The 23,757-nt window shown below is 41.6% G+C and overlaps 2 protein-coding genes across 4 annotated transcripts in view; both read left to right on the forward strand.

The window, feature by feature from the left end:
* MCF2L (MCF.2 cell line derived transforming sequence like) overlaps positions 1-23,757 on the forward strand; it is a 259,022-nt gene that overhangs the window by 203,823 nt on the left and 31,442 nt on the right. For all 3 annotated transcript variants that reach the window (XM_084612820.1, XM_084612821.1, XM_084612822.1), the window contains exons 6-13: positions 7,807-7,926; positions 8,256-8,372; positions 8,898-9,047; positions 10,485-10,609; positions 16,003-16,117; positions 16,772-16,891; positions 17,670-17,861; positions 18,133-18,324. In XM_084612820.1, coding sequence (XP_084468946.1) covers positions 7,807-7,926; positions 8,256-8,372; positions 8,898-9,047; positions 10,485-10,609; positions 16,003-16,117; positions 16,772-16,891; positions 17,670-17,861; positions 18,133-18,324 — 1,131 coding nt within the window. The remainder of the gene's footprint in view (positions 1-7,806; positions 7,927-8,255; positions 8,373-8,897; positions 9,048-10,484; positions 10,610-16,002; positions 16,118-16,771; positions 16,892-17,669; positions 17,862-18,132; positions 18,325-23,757) is intronic.
* On the forward strand, positions 19,025-21,640 carry LOC311511911 (uncharacterized protein). Its single transcript, XM_084612849.1, has 2 exons — positions 19,025-20,148; positions 21,126-21,640. Exons 1-2 carry the CDS (start codon positions 19,749-19,751, stop codon positions 21,587-21,589), a joined length of 864 nt encoding a protein of 287 aa, XP_084468975.1. The 5' UTR covers positions 19,025-19,748; the 3' UTR covers positions 21,590-21,640.

A 23,757-nucleotide genomic window follows, 5' to 3' on the forward strand; every position in this document is an offset into this window, starting at 1 on the left:
GCTGTTTTATTACACTTGTTTCAATTTAACTATTATTTCCTTGTTTTGTTTGTTTACATTGTGTATTTAACAGCACTTTGTGTATAGACCTTTTCACTATTTCCCTGATATAGTCAGTCAGTTTTCCCTTTTATTACATGGGTTTTTAACACACAAAAAGAGGAGAGAAAAATACATTTTAAATGGGGTTGTAAAGCCACAAGCATTTACCAGGGAAACTTGAGAACAGACCTAGTGCATAGAACTGCTTTTAATTACGTTTTTTAAGCTGACTAGAATTTCAAATTAAAGATATCCCTCTAAGCTCATCTAATTGAAGCTTCCGGACAATAAGCCCATATAAGAGAGCTCATCTTGTGCAGGATTCTGCCATTAAACCATGTTGGGTGATTCTGGCAATTTACACTGTTAATGTAGTTTCAACAGATATACCTGCTTGCTGCTTTATATACAGGAATTCTGACATACAGTGTCTTCTGACTTGCTGTATACAAGTGAGTGTAGAAGGAATAAAATTGCATAACATTTTCTATTATTACAGGGAAATGTAGATATATTGAGTACTGTACATAAAATGAGATTTCACGACTACTCGTTGTAGTCCAAGTACTGTAAATAACTAAAATATGGATCTGACCTTGTCACGTGAAATGCGTGATACTAGTCCGTTTCTAGCCTTCTCTGTCATTTGGTTCACATATTTGTCATGTATCATCTCTGAATGCAGTTATTTATTCAGCTGAAAAGTAGGAAGTCTTAAAAACTGTCTTTTTGGATTAGCCAATTGTCAGTCAGAATAGAACAAAGTCTCACGGTGCCACTGCTTTTCTTTCTGACCTTGGGCAGAAGATCGAGTTGTACTGTAGTTCCTTGGGGAAAACATGGATTAATGAACTGTGAACTGTCATCTATAGAAAGTGGAAATTCTGCTCTTCCCAGGTGATGTTTACTCTATGTTTTTACCCATGTGTTTACCCATTCTACAGTTGCTTATCATCTTAGTATCCAGCATAGTAATGAAGCATGGAATGCTTCTTTATCAATCCTCCGCAAGAGCTTCTTAATCCTAGGGTGAGTTTTGGTGCCATAGGAAGCTTGCATTTCAATAACCTTCCAAGCTATCATTAAGATAATATATAAATTTATCCACTTTAAACTCTGCTTTAAACATAGCTGGATTTTGTTTTTGTAGGTACTTTCGCTTTCCACAAATTGGAGCATAGTGGGAAGCTTCCCGTCACTTCAGAGGAAGGGAGCAGCTCAAAGGCTGCTTCCTCAAGTCTGGCCGGCTGGAGAGGAGCAGCCTACTTCCCAGCACTTAACAGAAGCCTTGGGGAAGCCAGTAGGTGGGCTGCTCCTCTTTCATTCAGCCAGCTGGCAGCTCTGTTGTGCTCCAGGTTTGGGACACCCAGAGGACAATACAAAGCACAGTACAATTCCTGGGGATGTAACTGATCTTCATTTACTGGAAAGCTCCGACTTAGTGAATGCACTGTATGTAAAGAAATTTCCACAAATCTGAAAGGCCATGCTGTTCTCCACTGGACTGGACATGGATGGTGTCAAAGCCAGGAATCTGTATGTGTTTAAATGAACAAATGGAATAGATTACCCACTGGGACTAAGAACAGTGTTAAGGGCTGTGCTGACCCCTGAATCCCTCGGCCAGTTTGAGTGGTTTTGCAATATTTTTTTCCCTCTCCCATGCGGTATGAAAAGCTCATACAAACACAAGCTGAAAATGACTAAAGCTCCAATGCTCCATGTGGATGACCCCACCATTGAAGCCAATGGGCTCCATAAGGGCCCACCGCAGTCACCTGCATGGAATCTGCTTGCAAGATTGGGACCCACCTAACTGGCTCTGTACAAAGTGCAGTCAAACAACAGTAGAGAAAGTATTTTTTTCTCTGCTCTCTTTCCATTTTAATCATCTTAGAGGTTATTTCTGACAATAATAGATGAACATTTCAGCTGGAAGTATGATTTTTTTTAAAGGATTTTACATAATCTGAAAAACTTATGACCATTGAGGTTATCCAAAGGTGACGTGTGGGCCTTATGAGACCTCTCTATAAATGAGCTTTAACTTGCGTGCACTTATGTTTACATTCTGCGGTGTCTCTAACTTGTTTATATGGATTCAGTGATCAAATTGCCACTTTTTTAACAGCTTCATAACTGTGGCAGGATCTACGAACATTGACTCAGGCATACAAGAGGAGATTCCCTTCATTTTTTACTTATCAAGAAAATTGGCATCCTTTTCCGTATGAATTCCTTTCAAAACCTTCTTTTTGGCTTCACTGTGCATTGTGACAAAGTTCCTGCTCTACCTTGGTGGGTCTCACGCTAATTGGTGGATTTGCTCGTCTTGGAGCTTCACGGCAGCCCTCAGCTTGGCCATTTTTCTGAATTCACAGTCCAGGTCGACTCCTCCTGTGTCTGACCAGGAGTTGGGAGGATTTGGGGGGAACCCGGGCCCGCCCTCTACTCCAGGTTCCAGCCCAGGGCCCTGTGGAATGCAGCTGTCTAGAGTGTCTCCTGGAACAGCTGTGCGACAGCTACAACTCCCTGGGCTACTTCCCCATGGCCTCCTCCCAACACCTTCTTTATCCTCACCATAGGACCTTCCTCCTGGTGCCCGATAATGCTTGTACACCTCAGTCCTCCAACAGTCCGCGTTCTCACCCTCAGCTCCTGCTCCCAGCTCCTCACACGCACACCACAAACGGAAGTGAGCTCCTTTTTAAAACCCAGGTGCCCTGATTAGCCTTCCTTAATTGATTCTAGCAGCTTCTTGATTGGGTCCAGGTGTTCTAATCAGCCTGTCTTAATTGTCTCTAGAAGGTTCCTGATTGTTCTGGAACTTTCCCTGTTACTTTGCCCAAGGAAAAGGGACCTACTTAGCCTGGGGCTAATATATCTGCCTTCTATTACTCTCCTATAGCCATCTTGCCCGACCCTGTCACAGCATATAAATACTACAGGGAGTGGGCTGGTCCAGCGGTGTAGCAGCTATTTACTGTGGTAATAGAGAATATAAGTCATGGAATGGATTCAGGATTCTCCTAGGCCACTATAAGCTGCTTTATTGTAGCCTGTAGGGGTATATCTATACTACAGCTGGGAGTGAGCCTTCCTGCTCTGTTAGACAGACCCACGCTAGCGGGGCTCGAGCTAGCATGCTAAGAATAATTGTATGGATGTTGCAGCTTGGACTGGAGCCCACCTGACCCCCTAAGCTTGAAAGCACAAGCCCCAACATCTACACTGCTATTTTTAGCATGCTAGCACAAGCCCTGCTAGCACAAATGTGTCTGCCTTGGCTGGGAGGCTTGGTTCTAGCTGCCGTGTAGGCAGACATACCCAAGATAAGATCCACTCAGAAACTTCATTGTTAGCCTACACAATGTAAAGCACAAACATGGATTTTGGAGAAGGAGTCTTAAACAGCATTGCCTTCCTAGACAGAAGTGAGGCACCACTGTGTAAAGATGGTGAATGTTAAACATGAGAGATTAAAGAGATTCTGTCATGATTTAGTCATAGAGCAAGGTAATATCTTTTATTGGACCAGCTTCTGTTGGCGAGAGAGACAAGCCTTCAAGCTACACAGAGCTCTTCCTCATAGGTATTTTATAATGTTAACTTTATACAGAACAGATTATTAAAGAGAAATAATTTAAAATAGGTATCTTTCTTTTCATGTTAGGTTATTTGTTTAAGTATTTCACTCTGCTTGGACAATAAAATTAGTCTGGTCATTACCACTCATGTTTGTAGGTACTTTCAACTTTTGGTTCGCCTATTCGAGCATAATGTTTCACAACAGTGCAGGGAATGTTTTTAAATTTTAAAAACAAAAACTGTTTTTACTCTGAATTATTTTTAATTTAATGAAATAAAATCAATTATTTGGTTCTGTAATGCACTTCAGAAATTACAAATGCTGAATTTTGATTCTAAACTGCATTGTGTCCCTCTAAAAGGGCTGTGGGGTATACTTCCTGAAATAACATTTTAGGGGAAAATGTTAAACAGGTTAATTCAAGATTTTAGACTTGGAAGATACTGTTTGTGGAAATTATTCCTGGTTATTTAGGGTTTCTTTTTATTTTTCTTATTGATATCTGTGGTAATAGGTGTGAGAATACCTTACAAGAAATTGCAAATTCCCATGGACACTGAAACTGTACTACCTTCAAGAAACAGAACTCGGATCAATAAAACGATCTAATAAAAAAGCCCTGTTGCTATGAAAAGGCCATTGTAGTGTGGGTTAAGCAAAGAGACTATTAGTAATAGTATACATTAGTTACAGAACATTAAGCATCTAATTCAACTGTTTGAAATACTATTCAGTGCATCCTCATTTCGTGGTTTGTAGCATCCTGCTTGAGCGCCACAGAAATGGATATCATGGAGTCGGAATACCGTATTGCCTTCTGTGATGTTGAGAAGCTCATACAGTAAATTCTTGGACATTCTGTATATTAACTTGTTTTTACTGCTGCAGAGGTTTGCTTAGTGGTTAGGCATCAGGAGTCAATCCTGCTTCCACTGAAGTCAGTAGTAAAACTCCAGTTGACTTTCAGTCTGATTCTGCTCTCACTGACCTCCAAGGGAGCTTTGCCATTGACCTGAATGGAAACACAATGGGATGGGGTCAGGACCTAGGTTTGGGATACCTATGCTCGCTGGAATTGCTAGTTAAATTCTTAGCAGGTCGAGTCAGCTTTTCAGACATACAAGACAGATAAACTGGGTACCATGCATTTTACTGTGTTTCAAATGAGACCTTGAAAGCAGCGTTCCTGTCCATTTTGTGCAGGCACTAAATATCCCATGGCACTGTTTGTAAGAGTAGAGGTTTGCTCTATTGTCACGTGCCAAAATGTCCTCTCCTATTATTGATGTGCAAAGTTGTATGCCCTGAACAAATCTGTAAGGTCACTACGCTCTCTTCATTCAAATCCCTCCATCAGACCCGCTTCTGTTGTAATATCCACAACATATCAGTGATGACTAGGTTGTTCAGCAGGTAATAGCTGATTTTATTTTTATTTATAACTATGGGTAGAAGATACGTTAGGTGTTGCTCTGTTTGAACTCTGTGTAGCCACATAATCTTATGTTCATTGCCTTTGTCATCCTTCCTTCCGTAGTTTATAAGACTTCTTGGTTTCATATTATTTCATATTAGATTGTACATTTTCAGGGCAGGACCTACATCTTCCTATGTATTTGTACAGCACCCCACATAATGGGCCTCCAATTCTTATTGGGGCCTTTGAGCTGTACCATAATTTAAATAATAAGAATAGCTGGCTGCTATCTTCCACTCCACAGGTGGCTACATTTCAGATGATGTATATGGTTTGGGAAGCATGGTAGTAGATGCACTATATAAATTATTATTACTATTACACAAATATTTCTTAACACCATTGTAAATAGTGTGTATGCATAAAAGATGGTTTCAATCACCTGCTCATCGAAGGGGTTCTGGTCATGGAATATACTGTGTGTGGAGGAAGTATTACATCAGTTGTACATGGATGTGAATATTTAGGTCCTCTGGTGAGGTCAAAAGTTTATATATTGTGAATGCTGACTTTTTTGGCAATGTTTACCTTCCATTAGTGCTCTGATATTGACAGCACATCTTGGCTGCAGTAATTTCACTGCATCAATTGCCAAAAAGAGACGTGGTGCCGGGAAATAATGTATCTTCCTAAATGACAGAACTGATGGAAATGTTGAACTGGTGAAGTTTCAGGAACCTTCTTTTGACACTTAGTGATGGACAGCAGAGGAAGATACGAGATCTTTCTTTCACACGCCTGGCTATCCTACAAATATCCAACCTATCTATGGGAGGGTAACACTATTCCTGGAATGACTCACTTCATGGATCAGTACTGCCTGTAAGGATGTTAATACGTGATGCTGCTGTTTACTGGTATTGCAGCGAATTGATTGATATGTCTGTGTACCATTGCCATCTACTGGGTGGCATTTGAAATGTTCCACTGTGTCAGTTCCTTTACTGCTAACAACTAATGGCGATTCAGTCGATAGTGAGGTGTGCTTTTAGAGTCAGGTGCTCCAAAGTCTGTCCATGGTGCTGATGTGACGTTCCAAATGGCCACAGCGTGCACCATAGTGATAACAGTGAAGTCCTAGACTGTGAGCTGTTTGGGACACAGACTCTGTCTTAATGTGTGTGGAGAGGACGTACCATGTTGCGGGTACTATCACAACACGAATAATAATAGCTTGGGTGACCAAGGATTTGTTAGTGTTGTATGAAAAAGAACGTACAGTAATTTTTTTTCCTGCATATTGTAGGAATCTTTCTACCAATTTTCTCATTTCCTGACCTGGAAATCCATAGCAGTGTCCTCTGAGTGTAAAATGTTAACTTTTTAAGTAAAATTGTTCTATATTTTTGCTTCCCTCTCTCTTACATTGTGAAGAATTTGACACTTATACAATAAATGAACATTAACCCATAAAAGTATGACATTAGTAACCACACATTAAATTAATCCATGGTTTATCTTTGTTCTTAATAAGTTGGCATGGAGCACTATTAAGAAAGCACTGCGTGGTTTGTCTGCTTACTACACATTGGGCTTCATAACATATATGTTGCTGGATTAGAGTGACATGGGTTTTTTTCTGTCCTTTCGTCTTTGCTCGTTCTAAAGTTGGCTAGTTCACAAAGTTAAAATGTGTTCTAGGAATGTCTCTTATGTCATGTCCTTGTCTCTGCAATTCTCCAGGACTTTCTGAAAAAGGCATAAAAAGAATGCAGTTATCTAGATAGTGATGATATGAGCTCAGATAAAGAGGAACAGCAGGCACCTGCCCAACACGGTTTACAGTAGCAGTTCTCCAATGTTACCACTTCACATAGAAAGCTTTACATATTCCTTCAACTACTACCTCTTGACTGATGCCCTCCCTGCTACGCAGAGTGTCAGTTACAGGTGGGAAAGGGAGTGTGCAGATAGGAGAAATGGAGGCAAGTGGAGATGAGAGCAAATATGTAGGCAAAAGTAGAGTTGTACAGAGCTTGCACTTAATGCAGAAGGAGAGGGGAAACTACTGGACAGTTTTGAGTGTGGAGTGACTTAGTCTAAGCAGCAGGAGACAAAAATGATCTTGGTAGCATTGTTTCAGATAGACCGGCTGGGGTGTAGAATAAGTTTATACATCTTTCCTGTATTTCCCTTGGATCAATAATGATAAAAAAAATAAAAAAAACCCTCACTTGATTCAGATTAATGACTACTTAGTTTGACATTTTAAGCTAATGCCTGAGAGAGAGTCAATTATGGTGGTAATAGTTCACATGGCTAGTGATAGGCAAGGTGTGCAAACGGACCAGAAAAGATAATCACAATGCGTTCAAATGGCAATGGGAAAAGATAACTGTAAAAGAACTACAGCTGTAAGTTTTAATGAGCCTCCTTTTTAATCAATCTACTGTCCTTGAACTAGAACATTTATTTCAACTACACAGCAGTAATAATTGCTCTGGATGGTATAATTCATCATTCAAACGCTTCACAGTCCAGGGTGGAAAATAGTTAAATCCTAATTCCCATAGATGAGTGGGTTTTCAAATGTTCTGATTACAGGCCTTGTTGAGTTTTTATTCAGTGAAGCATTTACATAGGCCTTCGGTACACTCAGGACGTGGTTTAGCATGGGTTTCATATAGTCTAAAGATACATTTATAGACCCCAGTGATACAGAAACTAATGGCACAAACCTGTTTAATGATACTTACAGGCATCTTTCCCAGGAAACCTGCAGCTGGTCCTTGTTCTGCGTCCAACAGGATTTATCCACCGAACTCTCTCAGACCTCGCTTTCAAATTCAACAGAGATGAATTTAAAATGAAGGTACCTGTAAGTATTTCTTTGCCTCAACTATACTAGCAGTGAACTGTTAAAGTACTTAATCTGGACAATGTGCACATCAGCAAATGGAAAAAAAATGCTTACATGTTACTTTAACAATTTGTCTATGTTGTTCCATGTTACATTTGTAACATCTTCCAGCATAAACTACTATTGAGTTGATGTGATGTTGTATACACGAAGGGAATAAATCCACCCTATGCTTCTTCCCTTGATTTCAATCTCCTGAGTAAAGACTGCAGGATTTGCCCCAAAATTCCTAATATGAGTCTTGTCATTTATTTGGTCATATTAATTCTACTCCTTTATGGTTGCAGATCATAATGCTGGGCTCGGTAACAGAATTGCATGCTTATATTGACAAAACACAGCTAACAGAAGACCTTGGTGGCACTCTGGATTATTGCCATAACAGATGGCTCTCTCACCGCACTGTAAGTCTTAGTTGTTTTTGTTTTTCGCAGTTTAATGGGCCCTTCTGTGTTATACTCTGTCATTTATAAAACACATTCTAATTAATGCAAGCTGACATCAACTGAGTGAGGAGATGATCTCAGTGGAACTTAATCATTTTAGAGAAATAACATAAGTAGTAACTTTGGGAGTGGTTTTCTTAAGGTTTTGGAGCAAAGGAATATTGTTGTTTGGGAACTGGGAGGCAGGGCCTGGGTGGGTGGTGGTGTTACAAGAGCGGGGGAAAAGCTCAAGTTAAAAAATGATTCCAGATTATAAAAATGTTCGGAGAATGCATCCGATGTAAGCATAGAGAAAATATGCAGTTAAGAAGCTAATGGTGAAGGTGTTTTATTTACAACTTTTGCTAGCAAAATAGTCTTTAAAACAAACTTTTAAGCCAAACTTTTTAGTTGTAATCTAAAGTTTGCATTTTACTGTGGGAGGGCGGGATGTGTGTGTGTATTCAGAGCATCAAATGTCTTTAATGGTTTTATATTCCAAAGGCCATAGAAAGTTTTGCCCTAATGGTTAAGCAAACAGCTCAAATGCTTCAGTCCTTTGGGACCGAATTGGCTGAAACAGAACTACCAAATGATGTGCAATCAACCAGCTCCCTTCTTGCAGCACATAGTGAAAAGAAGGACAAAATGAAGGTAGGTATGTCATAGGAAAATACCCTGCTTTTAGTTAGCACATTATTTTAATTATAACTAGCAATAAAAATACAATTGAAAAATTGGAGAGCTTTTGAAAATATTTGGATAATATTAAGAATGTGAGACCTTTGAAATCTTCTTAAAGCTGTCTGGCTATATTTGAAGTTTAAAGCTGTCTGGCTATATTTGAAGTTTAATAAGGATCTTTATTCCTTGCAAAAATAATCCTGGAGGCTAAGATACAGCACGTACAAATTATGATGTTATGTTTCTGTAATGGAAATTGTTGTACAACCAAAGATGTAGTAATGGGGATGTTCATTTTTTTTTATTTGTAGTAATGTGTGTGCATATATATGAAATTCTGATTAGGAATGGACAAACCAGTTCAGATAACATTTTTTTTAAACATTAATAATTTGAACCAAAACTAGTTTGCCAGCAGTTTCAGAATACAGCAGCAAAAATTCTCTAGGTAGTTGTGACACAACCAGAAGCACTGGAAATCTTGAGAAAGTGTCTGTCTGTTATCATGAAACTTCCAAAACAGATTTGAGAGGTTGGAACAAGCTTGAAAAATGTTGAGGTTTAACCTTCGGTACCTTTAATTCATTACTTTTAATCATAGAAGATTAGGGTTGGAAGAGACCTCAGGAGGTCATCTAGTCCAACCCCCTGCTCAAAGCAGGACCAACCCCAACTAAATCGTCCCAGCCAGGGCTTTATCAAGCTGGGCCTTAAAAACCCCTAAAGATGGAGATTCCACCACCTCCCTAGGTAACCCATTCCAGTGCTTCACCACCCTCCTAGTGAAATAGTGTTTCCTAATATCCAACCTAGACCTCCCCCACTGCAACTTGAGAGCATTGCTCCTTGTTCTGTCATCTGCCACCACTGAGAACAGCCTAGCTCCATCCTCTTTGGAACCCCCCTTCAGGTAGTTGAAGGCTGCTGTCAAGTCCCCCCTCACTCTTCTCTTCTGCAGATCAAACAATCCCAGTTCCCTCATCCTCTCCTCGTAAGTCATGAGCCCCAGCCCCCTAATCATTTTCGTTGCCCTCCGCTGGACTCTCTCCAGTTTGTCCACATCCTTTCTCTAGTGGGGGTCCCAAAACTGGACGCAATACTCCAGATGTGGCCTCACCAGTGCCAAATAGAGGGGAATAATCACTTCCCTCGATCTGCTGGCAATGCTCATACTAATGCAGCCCAATATGCTGTTGGCCTTCTTAGCAACAGGTGCACACTGCTGACTCATATCCAGCTTCTCATCCACTGTAATCCCCAGACCCCTTTCTGCAGAACTGCTGCTTAGCCAAATTACTTTATTAAATTGTTCTTGCTATTCTTCCTATAAAGAACACTTTATCTATGGTACTTTGCAAGATTTCTTTAGAAACACCACTAAAATGTGTTATTTTTTGTTTTCTGCAGGAGGATTTGAGGTTAGCATTAAAACAGGGACGTGATATCCTTGAAAGTAATAGAAAGCCAGTTACTGAGAACCCAGACTACAAACTCAACCAAGATCAGCTTGACAATCAAACCACTGTGGAAAGGTGAGTTGAATGAAATATGGAGCGTACATTCGTTTTTATTTTACACATTTTTAATTTTATTATCTAGTATTTAATTTTTATGCATGTAATTAGCTAATCGGCAAAGTGATTTAAGGTGGTAAATATTTAGAAGGTGTTACTGGGCAGTACCTCGTCTGCTCCAAATCCTCTGTTGAGCAAAGTGCTGCAGGGTTCTATTTTGTCGTCTTTGTGGCTCAGTCTGCATGTGAGGGAGATAAGGCTTCAGTTTGGGTTTCAGTACCATCAGTATACTGATGACACTTTGCTCTCCATTCCATCTGGCTCAGATGATGCAGTTGATCAGCTGTCCCACTGTCTGGAGAAGATTGCTACTTGTATGAGAGATGGCTGACTGAAACTCAATCCAGATAAGATGGGTGATATTGTTTTGGGGGAAGCAGTAAGAGGGAGATAGCAGAAGTGATATCTTCTTTTGGGTGTGTTTGTCCACCTTTTATGACTAAGAACCTAGGAGTTGTGTTAGGTCACCAGCTGTTTCTGCATGTCCGTATAGCAACTGTAGCAGTGTGTGCTTTTCTTCCATTATCATCTGGTAGAAGGTTGTAGTCTTTAAGATACAGACTTCATCAGACAGATTCATGTCCTTGGTACCTCTAAATCAGTGGTTCTCAACCAAGGGTACGTGTGCCCCTGGGGGTACGCAGAGGTCTTCCAGGGCACATCAACTCATCCAGACATTTCCCTAGTTATGCAACAGGCTACATAAAAAGCAGTAGTCAGTACAAACTAAAATTTCATCCTGATAATGACTTGTTTATACTGCTCTGTATACTATACACTGAAATGTAAGTACAATATTTATATTCCAATTGATTGATTGATTTTATAATTATATAGTAAAAATGAGAGAGTCAGAAATTTGTCAGTAATAGTGTGGCTGTGACACTCTCTTGTATTTTTATGTCTGATTTTGTAAGGAAGTACTTTTTAAGTGAGGTGAAACCTGGGGGTACGCAAGACAAATCAGACTCCTGAAAGGGGTACAGTAGACTGGAAAGTTTGAGAGCCATTGCTCCAGACTGAGTAGTGCAATGTGGTCTGCTTGGGATAAGTTAAGAGGCCACCCAGAAACTTCAGCTAAAGCAGAACAGAATGTGGTTGTTCCTTGCTTAATAATGTGTGATGCAGGGCACATAACGTTGTTCTATAGTCTACTGTGACTGGCAATGCAGTGTGTAGGTTTTGACCATTAAGCCCTTTATTATTTGATTCCTGGCTAGTTTAGAGACTTCCTCAGACTCATACCAGACAGTTGAGATTGGCTGGGACTATCCAGCTGACAACTGGCAGAGGCAAGAGGGTCTCAGTGAAGGGCTCTTGACTCTGGAACTCTCACCCTTTGGGCTTAAGAGACCCACTTAGCTGACCTTGGGGATGTAGAGAGAGCGCTATATATTTACTCAGACCTTGCCTGAGAAGGTGATTGAAATGGAGAGAGTTCTTTTCCCTTAATTACTCCTGGGGGAATTCTGCGCCACTGCGCAATGCAGAATTTTGCAGAATTTAATGTTGCGTGTGCAGAATTTCCTTTCTCCCGCAAAAATTGACTGCAGTGCTTCTGGCCGCCAGTGGGGGCCACTGGATCCGGCAGAGCCCAGCTTGCACACAGAAGACACTACTGGGGGGAGAGCGAGCTAGAGGGTTCCTATCAGCTGTGGTTCCCCACACACCGTGAGGGAAGGAGACAGCAGTGTGCAGGAAACTCCACAAAGTCTGGGTCCCAGCATCAGGCTGTTTTTCCCTGAGCTCTGAGGTGTAGAGGGTGTCTAGCTGGGGCAGGAGGCACCGCTGGGCTCTGGGGGTAGGAGGGTGGGTATGTGGGCTGGGCTTTGGTGGGGAGGGGGTGTGGGTATCTGGGAAAGGGGGGGCGGTGGCTGGGCTCTAGGGGGAGGCTGGGTATCTGTGCTAGGCGTTCCCTGCAGCTGGGGTCTGGGGAAGAGGGGGTGCGGGTATCTGGGCTGGGGAGGCCCCCTGGCTGGGCTCTGAGTGCTGGGGGCGTATCTGTACTCTGGGGGGAGGGGGAGGAGTCCTGGTGTCTGACGTCCTGGCTGGGCTCTGGAGAGGGAGGGGTAGAGAAACAGAAACTGGGTTGTCATAGGGGGTTCTTTAGCTCTCTACATCTGGGGGAATTTTTTTTGTGCATATATATATTGTTACAGACATACTTGCTGACAGGTATTTTGAAATAAATTACCAAAATAATTACGGCTCTCGATTAATCACAGTTAACTCTCGTGATTAACTCAAAAACATTAATCGTGATTTAAAAAATTAATCTCGATTAATGGCAGTTTTAATCGCACTGTTAAACAATAGAATACCAATTGAAATGTATTAAATATTTTGGATGTTTTTCTACATTTTCATATATATTATGTTCTGTGTTGTAACTGAAATCAAAGTGTGTATTTTTATTACAAATATTTGCACTGTAAAAATGATAAAGAAATAGCATTTTTCAATTCACCTCATACAAGTATTGTAGTGCAATCTCTTTGTCGTGAGAGTGCAACTTTCAAATGCAGATTTTTTTTGGTTACATAATTGCACTCAGAAACAAAACAATGTAAAACTACAGCGCCTGCAAGTCCACTCAGGCCTACTTCTTGTTCAGCCAATCGCTAAGACAAACAAGTTTGTTTACATTTACAGGAGATAATGCTGCCCTCTTCTTACTTAGTGTCACCAGAAAGTGAGAACAGGCATTTGCATGGCACTTTTGTAGCTAGCATTGCAAGGTATTTACATGCCAGATATGCTAAACATTCGTATGCCCCTCCATGGTTCGACCACCATTCCAGAGGACATGCTTCCATGCTGATGATGCTTGTTAAAAAAATGTGTTAATTAAATTTCTGACTGAACTACTTGGGCGAGAAATGCATGTCCCCTGCTCTGTTTTACCCACATTCTGCCATATATTTCATGTTATAATAGTCTCGGATGATGACCCAGAACATGTTGTTCATTTTAAGAACACTTTCACTGCAGATTTGACAAAACGCAAACAAGGTACCAATGTGAGATTTCTAAAAATAGCTACAGCATTTGACCCAAGGTTTAAGAATCTGAAGTGCCTTCCAAAATCTGGAGGTGTGAAGCATGCTTTCAGATGTCTTAAAAAAGCAGCAGTCTGATGCAGAAACTACAGAATCCAAACTACCAAAAAAGAAAATCAACCTTCTGCTGGTGGTATCTGACTCAGAAAATGAAAATGAACATGCATTGGTCTGCGCTGCTTCGGATGGTTATCGAGCAGAACCCATCATCAGCATGGACACATGTCCACTGGAATGGTGGTTGAAGCATGAAGGGACATATGAATCTTTAGTGCGTCTGGCATGTAAATATCTTGCGATGCCGGCTACAGCAGTGCCATGAGAATGCTTGTTCTCACTTTCAGGTGGCATTGTAAACAAGAAGCATTATTTCCTGTAAATGTAAACAATTTGTTTGTCTGAGCAATTGGCTGAACAAGAAGTAGGATTGAGTGGACTTCCAGGCTCTAAAAATTTACATTGTTTTATTTTTCAATGCCTTTTTTTTGTACATAATTCTACATTTGTAAGTTCAACTTTCATGATAAAGAGATTGCACTAAAAAAAGAAAAGGAGTACTTGTGGCACCTTAGAGACTAACAAATTTATTTGAGCTGTAGCTCACGAAAGCTTATGCTCAAATAAATTTGTTAGTCTCTAAGGTGCCACAGGTACTCCTTTTCTTTTTGCAGATACAGACTAACACGGCTGCTACTCTGAAAGATTGCACAACGGTACTTGTATTAGGTGAATTGAAAAATACTATTTCTTTTGGGGGGTTTTTACAGTGCAAATACTTGTGATCAAAAATAAATATAAAGTGAGCCCTGGAAATTTCGTATTCTGTGTTGTAATTGAAATCCATATATTTGAAAGTTGTAGTAAACATCCAAAAATATTTAAATAAATGGTATTCTATTTTTGTTTAACAGTGCAATTAATTGCGATTTTTTTAATCGCTTGACAACCCTAAAAATTATTGAAACTGGCGTGATCATGTAGTGTTATTTTGACAAATAAAATTTGCAGAATTTTAAAATATAGTGCACAGAATTTTTAATTTTTTGGCAGAGAATGTTTGATTTTTTGATGCAGCATTCCACCAGGAGTACCTTATGCATGGGTGAGGGCAGATCTTTTGGTGTATCGCTGGCCTTTTTACATAGGCTTAAGCTTTTTTTAAAAACAATTGCCTGATTTAAAAAAAAAATAGAATCAAGCCTATAGAATTAAGTGTTAGATATTAAGGCTTTTCCTCTGTGTTTTGTCTTAATTTACTGCCAAATTTTAAGCCCTTATATGACCATAACACAGAGATACAAATTTGCACAGTATTATCAAAACATAGAAAATTTCCACAAGATGGTATTTTAAGTTGTTTCTGTGTGTCATTTTGTGTTTCTATATATTTGCTTTGGTTCCAACATTTTCCATGCAGTTTCATTTTGAAGAGCTTGGCATTCCAACTAACAGTTTGGCAGAAGCAACTTCATTTCTCCCATCACTGCAATTAGTTATCTACAAGCCATCTGTTCATTGTTTTGAGTAGTTTGTCCAAAATGTCCCGTGTAGCTGTGATATCAGAGGAAAGCTGGAGTGAACTACAGAATCCATATAAACTCCTCTTCTGAATTAATTTTAATTCAACTCCTAAATGCATTAAAATCTTTTTCAGAATTCTGGTGAATTTTTGTGATGCTGTAAGCGAGGCAAAATACACCTCAGACCTGATCTGCAGCCATCCTGTTATACCCTAATTACAGTAATGTACATTGTGAGGATAAGCACTCAGATACCATAGTGCTAAGTGCAATATTCATGTCTGTATACATAGGTAGACTGAACAGTAAAACAGGCATAAAACACTTGGGTTCAAACCTATCTTAAATTACAAGTGAAACAAGTTCTTATTTATGACAGCCACTACTACACACCTTGTATATGGCATAAAACTGCAGATTGATCATCTCTGCTCAGGAGAGAGAAGTATAAAGGGTATCACAAACCGGAACTTAGACGTGGGTATGTGCTGCATCTAGATCTAGACGTTGCTATCGGTTTTCCATAAATGCTAACATTCATGGTGGATTTCTGTTTTACGTCAATATTATTCAAGAAACCACTTACATGCAATATCAAAAATGAGGAAAAGCTACCTAGTAGTATAGGAACACCTGGCTGCTGTACTGCTAACATTAGTCCATCTGATTGCTTAGAAAAAGATTACTTAAAGGGAGGCTTTGAGTTTTCCACTAAAAGATGCTATTGTCTCTTAGACTGTAACCATCACTTTGATCCTGAACTTTCTTTTAGGCTTCTGGCTCAATTAGATGAAACAGAGATTGCCTTTGATGAATTTTGGGCTAAACATCAACAAAAGCTTGAGCAGTGTATACAGCTTCGGAATTTTGAACAAACTTTTAGAGAGGTAAGGGTTTCTTGATGTTGTGTTAATATTTTACATTTATGTCACCTCCTTCATTCCCAAAGGATCCAAAAACCCAGATTATTTACATTCAACACTCTCTCTAATCCTTAAGGCAATGTATTTTTTCCTTACCTATTTATGCATCTCTCACATGCAATTGAAAGTTTTCTTCCAAACTTTTCTCTTATACTTGCCTTGGTCTTACATTCCACTATCACAGTATGTACCCTCTGGGCAGTCAATTACTGTCAGTGATACTTCAGGGATTACCATTAGGGTACGATGTTTGCAGTGTTGTTGCAGCCATGTTGGTCCCAGGGTTTGAGAGAGGCAAGGTGGGTGCGGTAGTACCTTTTATTGGACCAATGTCTGTTGGTGAAAGAAACAAGCTTTTGAGATGCACAGAGCTCTTCTTCAGGTCACTAGGGAATGATATAAGTAGGAGCCTCCTTGGCTTGAATGCTTCTGTCTAAAGATAAAATGTATTCTCCTTGCAGTGTTCTGATCTCCACTGACCAATGGGCACAGGTGTTCAGTGGTTCCTTCCAAACCAGTTCTCATGTAGCAGCATATTATGCTGGCTGTCTAGCACTGGTCTTATTACTGAGGCAGGTGAAATCACCTTCTTGGATATATGGTTGTCTCTCATTTCAGGTCAAAGCAGCTTTAAGTCTTGTGTCCGAGAGGTTATCTGCTTTCACTGATGTGGGAAACAGCTGTTCACATGTGGAGCACATTCTGAAGGATCTTGCCAACTTTGAAGAAAAATCATGTGTAAGTTCTTGTAATTTCTCCATATTTCTTAGTCTACAATATATTTTCGCTTTTTGGAGAGAAAAAAGAAAAAGCAGGAATTAGTTACTGAATATGTTTTATGACCCAGAGCCAAAACTCAGAATTGGGTAGAATGAGTGTCTTTTCCTCCCAATGATTAAAACAACCAATGTCATTAAAATTTGGAACTGATAATACTATCAGAAAAATTAAAAATGTGACTGGCAAACATTTCTAGTGTGGACACACAAACGAAGAACATTTTTTTTCAGTTTTCCTATGTATATTTTGTGGTGGAATAGTTATAGAGTTATGTCCATATAGATAACCATTGTAAGGTCTTGTGGTTAAGGCACTGGTCTGGGATTCAGGAGATGTGGGTTTAATTCCTGGCTGTTCCACAGCTTTCATGTGTGACTTTGAACAAGTCATTTCATCTATCTGTGCCTCAGCTCCCCATCTGTAAAATAATAATGATGGTACTTCCCACTGCACAGGTGTTGTGAGATTAAATCCATTAGTGTTTGTGAATCGCACAGATACTACATTGAAGAGGAGCACGGAAGTATTTGGATATCTGGAAAGACAGGAAAACACCTTTTATTTATTGGACGATGCAACAGTTAGCAATTTAACAAATGAAATTATTTGCATAGCAAATAAATGCACTTTTCCATAACAGAATACATGTTTGAGCTTTATTTTGGGAGCTTTTTAAAGAATGTTAACCCAACATTCTAACTAAATCTAGTATTTTTAAAATGTTTTTCTTTCTTAGGAATCCTTAGAAAAAGCTAGGGTGCTAGCTTCTCAAGGTGACCAGCTTGTTCAAAACAACCACTATGCTGTGGACTCCATTCTTCCAAAGTGCGATGAGCTCCATCATCTCTGTGATGCATTTGCTACAGAGACGGAAAAGAGGAGAGGTCTTCTTAACAAATCTCTGGAACTGCACAGTCTATTGGAGAAGGTAAATTTTATATGAAATAGTTCTGCTTCCCATCTCATTTGCTAATAATATTGCAAACGTGATGACCCCATGTGTTTGAGAAGTAAATAATGACCAGTAGAGGAAGAATGTTTCCAGTGTAAAATGGGCATTTGCTAATAGGGAGAAAAAAAATCAGAAATCTGACTTTCCCCCTCACCTAGCTGAACATTTTGTAAATTATATTCTGCAAACCATTCAGTTAAGTGTTTCCACTGATGTGTGTTCTTTCCTGTTTTTGTTGTGTTTCCAGTCCATGAGGTGGTGTGATGAAGGCATTTACCTGCTAGCATCACAGCCTGTAGACAAATGCCAGTCCCAGGATGGAGCAGAATCAGCTTTACAGGAGATTGAGAAATTCCTGGACATGGGGGGAAACAATAAAATCAAGGAACCGAATAAAGTTTACCAACTATATGAACCCATTCTCAACCAGGACCTAATGGTACCCTTAGGATTTATGCATGTGCACATACATTTACAGTCGCTGTTCATTTGAGATTTGGTTTCTTGCAGGGCTGATGTTAATGGTAAGCCACATAGCTGGCCTCCGAGGGCACTGAATTTTTATTGGCACTTTGAGCCTGGTTTCTCATTCTACTCACCAACTCCACCTGCAGTAGCCAGCAGCAGCACTGGGGGCCCGCTGGGAACTGCAGCACCAGTCTTGCTCTAGCCCAGCCCTACTTTTGTGTGGACCCAGGACTGCTTTTATTTTTTGGGATATGGAGGAGGAAGGGATGTTCTTCCCCTTTACAGACTTCCCCTGCAGCAGCCAAGACCACCCACTGGGACAGCTTTAATGTAGAATAGTTAGCAGTCCTACCTCTTCCAAGGCACCGTGCACCAGTGGATGTGACTGAGAGTCACAAAACAAACATGCCTCCAGCTTGATTGTGTCTCTCCCCCAACTCCTGCCTCTGGTCTGCTGCCAAAGATATCAGGATATGTAGCATTGCCCTAGTTTCTTGGATAGTAGTGTTCAAAAGATATTCTATCAAATGAGTTCTTGTAGTGTGTTACATGTTAGCAAATACTGATTCTAAGAAATGTGTACTCTCTTTAGAAAAATGAATTGTTCTAAATGCCATGTCACTTTCATGTGTGACTCTTACCATGCTTAGCTATTCTATTATGTAATGTAATTAAGTTGTCCTAAATCCTTAAGTGACATAGGAGTTTAGGTCCCATTTTCAAAAGTGGCTCTGGCACTTAAGTCAGTGGAACTTAGACTTTTTCAATGATGATTAGGCTCCTAAGTGCTGAAGTCAGTTTTAAAAATAAGAACTTAGACTCATATGTCACTTACGTACTTTTGAAACATTTACCCTTAATGTGGAAGTTTGAATCAATCATTATTTATTTCATTTCCCTAAATTTACAATGTGGTCAGCAGTGAAATGTTTTGATGGTGATATACACTAATGTAATTGGAACTGGTCTACACTACGATTTTATGTCGGATTTAGCAGCGTTACATTGAATTAACCCTGCTCCCATCACCACAAAGAAGCCATTTTTTCGACATAAAGGGCTCTTAAAACCAATTTCTGTACTCCTCCCCAATGAGGGGATTAGCGCTGAAATTGACATCGCCGTTTAGACTTAGGGTGCTATCCCACAGTGCACCATTGTGACCACTCTGGACAGCACTCTGAACTCGGATGCACTGGCCAGGTGTACAGGAAAAGCCCCGGGGAACTTTTGAATCTCATTTCCTATTTGGCCAGGCAAACTCATCAGCACAGGTGACCATGCAGTCCCAGAATCGAAAAAGAGCTCCAGCATGGACCGAACGGGAGGTACTGGATCTGATAGCTGTATGGGGAGAGGAATCCGTGCTATCGGAACTACGTTCCAAAAGACGAAATGCCAAAACATTTCAAAAAAATCTCTGAGGCCATGAGGGACAGAGGCTACAGTAGGGATGCAACACAGTGCTGCGTGAAACTTAAGGAGCTCAGACAAGCGTACCAGAAAACCAAAGAATCAAACGGACGTTCTGGGACAGAGACCCAAACATTCTGCTTCTACACTGAGCAGCATGCAATTCTAGGGGGGGCCGCCACCACTACCCCACCCCTGTCCGTGGACTCCGATGATGGGATACTCTCCACCATGCCTGAGGATTTTGCGGATGGGGAAGATGAGGAGGAGGACAAGCTTGAGGAGAGCACACAGCACACCATTCTTCCCAACAGCCAGGATCTTTTTCTCACCCTGACTGAAATACCCTCCCAACCGAATGAAGCTGGAAAAGGGACCTCTGGTGAGTGTACCTTTGTAAATATAATACACATTATAAAAGCAAGTGTTTTTTAATGATTAAGTAGCCCTGAGGACTTGGGATGCATTCGTGGCCAGTACAGCTACTGGAAAAGTCTGTTAACTTTTCTGGGGATGGAGCAGAAATCCTCCAGGGACATCTCAGTGAAGCTCTCCTGGAGGTACTCTAAAAGCCTTTGCAGAAGGTTTCTGGGAGAGCAGCCTTATTCCGTCCTGCATGGTAGGACACTTTACCACACCATGCTAGTAGTAAGTAATCTGGTATCATTGCATGACAAAGCCTGGCAGCGTATGGTCCCGGTGTTTGCTGGCATTCAAGCAACATCCCTTCTTTATCTCTCTGGGTTATCCTCTGGAGAGTGATATCGTTCATGGTAACCTGGTTGAAATAGGGGAATTTAATTAAGGGGACATTCAAAGATGGCTGTTCCTACTGGGCTGTTTGCCTGTGCCTGAAAAGAAATCCTCCCTGCAGTTAGCCACGTGGTGGTGGGGGGGATTGGCGCTGAGCTGTTAGTGTTTGGCTAGCAGAGATCTTCCCTGATACCAGCCAGCGGTGGGGGGAGGGATAAAGCGATCATCCCAGAGAATTGGATGCAGGGCAGGGTTAGTTTGATTTCTGCTGCTGCAGTTTAACAGAAAAACCACAGCACTAAATGGCCAACTCAACGTGCTTTGCTTGGTATGGGAAAGGAGGGGGCTGCTGTTACGAAGTTTGCAGAAGCCGAAAGACCTATGGCTTACCATGGCCACCTGCAAGCCGAATTCTGTTGCTCGGCACTGCATGTGTGATCTCTAACACCAAAGCCGCAGGCACTCAATATAAGATGCAAAATGCAACCTTGTACCAAAATCACATGTGCTATGTAATGTGAATAGTGTTGTTCACCGTGAAAGAGTATAGCCATTGTTCTGTAAAATGTATCTTTTAAAATACTTCACTCCCTTTTTTCCATCCAGCAGCTGCAAATGTTTCAAGTCTCCCTCCTCCGTCCCAAAGGCTATCTCAGATAAGGCGGCAAAAAAAACGCACGCGCGATGAAATCTTATCTGAGCTCATGCAGTCATCCGGCACTGACAAAGCTCAGCAGAATGTGTGGAGGGACACAATAATGGAGTATAGGAAAGTGGCCGATGAACGTGAGGAGAGGTGGCGGCAGGAAGATCAGAGGAGGCATGAGGCAACGCTGGGGCTACTGCGGGCTCAAATGAACATGCTCCAGCGTCTGGTGGAGGTTCATGAACGGCAGCAGGATCACAGACTGCCGCTGCAGCCCCTGTTTAACCGCCCTCCCTCCTCCCCAAGTTCCATAGCCTCGTCACCCAGACGCCCAAGAACGCAGGGCAGGAGGCTCCGAGCACCCAACCACTCCACCCCAGTGGACAGCCCAAGCAACAGAAGGCTGTCATTCAAGAAGTTCTAAAGTGGCCTTTTCCTTCCCTCCTACCCTCCTCCCGCACCCCACCCGGGCTACCTTGTGAGTTTTCTCCGTATTTTTATAATTAATTAATAAAGAATACTTGTTTTTAAAATGATAGTGACTTTATTTCCTTTGCAAGCAAGCTGTGATCAAAAGGGGGAGGGCGGGTGGCTTACAGGGAATTTAGAGGCAACCAAGGGGGCGGGTTTTTATCAAGAAGAAACAAACAGAAGTATCACACAGTACCCTGGCCAGTCATGAAACTGGTTTTCAAAGCTTCTCTGATGTGCAGCGCTTCCTGCTGTGCTCTTCTAACTGCCCTGGTGTCTGGCTACGTGTATTCAGTGGCCAGGTGATTTGCCTCCCACCCCACCGTAAACATCTCCCCCTTACTCTCACAGAGATTGTGGAGCACAGAACAAGCAGCAGTAACAATGGGAATATTGGTTACGCTGATGTCTGACAGAGTCAGTAAACTGCACCAGCGACCCTTTAAACGTCCAAATGCACATTCTACCACCATTCTGCACTTGCTCAGCTGATAGTTGAACAGCTCCTGACTACTGTCTGGGGTGCCTGTGTACAGCTTCATGAGCCAGGGCATTAAGGGGTAGGCTGGGTCCCCAAGGATAACTATAGGCATTTCAACATCCCCAATGGTTATTTTCTGGTCTGGGAAATAAATCCCTTCCTGCAGCCATTTAAACAGACCAGAGTTCCTGAAGACGTGAACGTCATGAACCTTTCCCGGCCATCCCATGTTGATGAAACGTCCCTTGTGATCCACCAGTGCTTGCAGCACCATTGAAAAGTACCCCTTGCGGTTTATGTACTGGCTGCCCAGGTGGTCCGGTCCCAAGATAGGGATATGCATTCCATCTGTAGTCCCACCACAGTTAGGGAATCCCATTGCAGCAAAGCCGTCTAGTATGACCTGCACATTTCCCAGAGTCGCTACCTTTGATAGCAGCAGCTCAATGATTGTTTTGGCTCCTTGCATCACAGCAAACCCCACAGTAGATTTGCCCACTCCAAATTGATTCCTGACTTACCAGTAGCTGTCTGGCATTGCAAGCTTCCACAGGGCTATTGCTACTCGCTTGTGAACTGTGGGGTCTGCTCTCATCTTGGTATTCTTGCACTTCAGAGCAGGGGAAAGCAAGTCACAAAGTTCCATAAAAGTGCCTTTACGCATGCAAAAGTTTCAGAGCCACTGGGAATCCTCCCAAACCCGCAACACTATGCGGTCCCAGCACTCTGTGCTTGTTTCCCGGGCCCAAAGTTGGCGTTCCATGGCATGAGCCTGCCCCATTAACACCATGATCTCCAAATTGCTGGGGACCATGGTTTTAGAGAAATCTGCGTTCATATCCTCATCACCGCACTGCCATCGTCTCCTCGCCTGGTTTCTCAGGTGCTGGTTCTGCATAAACTGCACTATAATGCACGAGGTGTTTACAATGGTCATAACTGCTGCGGTGAGTTGAACGGGCTCCGTGCTTGCTGTGCTATGGCATCTGCTCAGGCAATCCAGGGAAAAGGGCGCAAAACGATTGTCTTCTGTTGCTCTGACGGAGGGAGGGGCAACTGACCACATGGCTTACAGGGAATTAAAATCAACAAAGGGGGTGGTTTTGCATCAAGGAGAAACAGAATGGCCCCCTCAAGGATAGAACTCAAAATGCTTGGTTTATCAGGCCGTTGATTTCACAGAGGGAGGGAAGAGAAAATGAATACAAAATAAATCTGGTCTATTTCTTGTTTTGATCCACTTCATCTATCTTTATACATCTTGCTGGGAGCAGACTGTGCAGTACGACTGCTGGCCATCGTCATCTCCTGGCTGCTCATTAAAAGATGGTGTAGTAGGACTATCAGCAGGACTGAATTGCCATGAGACAAAACTTAAAAGGGTAATGACCTGGCTGAGTCACTCCCATGTTTGCCCAGGCGCCCCTGACCTCACTGAGGTCAGTTAAAAGAGCACCCTGGAGTACGTTGACGATAGCTACCAGTCATACTGCACTGTCTGCTGCCAAAAGACAATGAGGAGCTGCTGTGCAGCAATGCAGTACCGCATCTGCCAACACCCAGGAGACATATGACGGTGAGCTGAGCGGCTTCATGCTTGCCATGGTATGGCGTCTGCTCGGGTAACTCGGGGAAAAAAG

The sequence above is a fragment of the Lepidochelys olivacea genome, assembly GCF_965140295.1.
Source record: "Lepidochelys olivacea isolate rLepOli2 genome assembly, chromosome: 1".
Lineage (NCBI taxonomy): Eukaryota > Metazoa > Chordata > Testudines > Cheloniidae > Lepidochelys > Lepidochelys olivacea.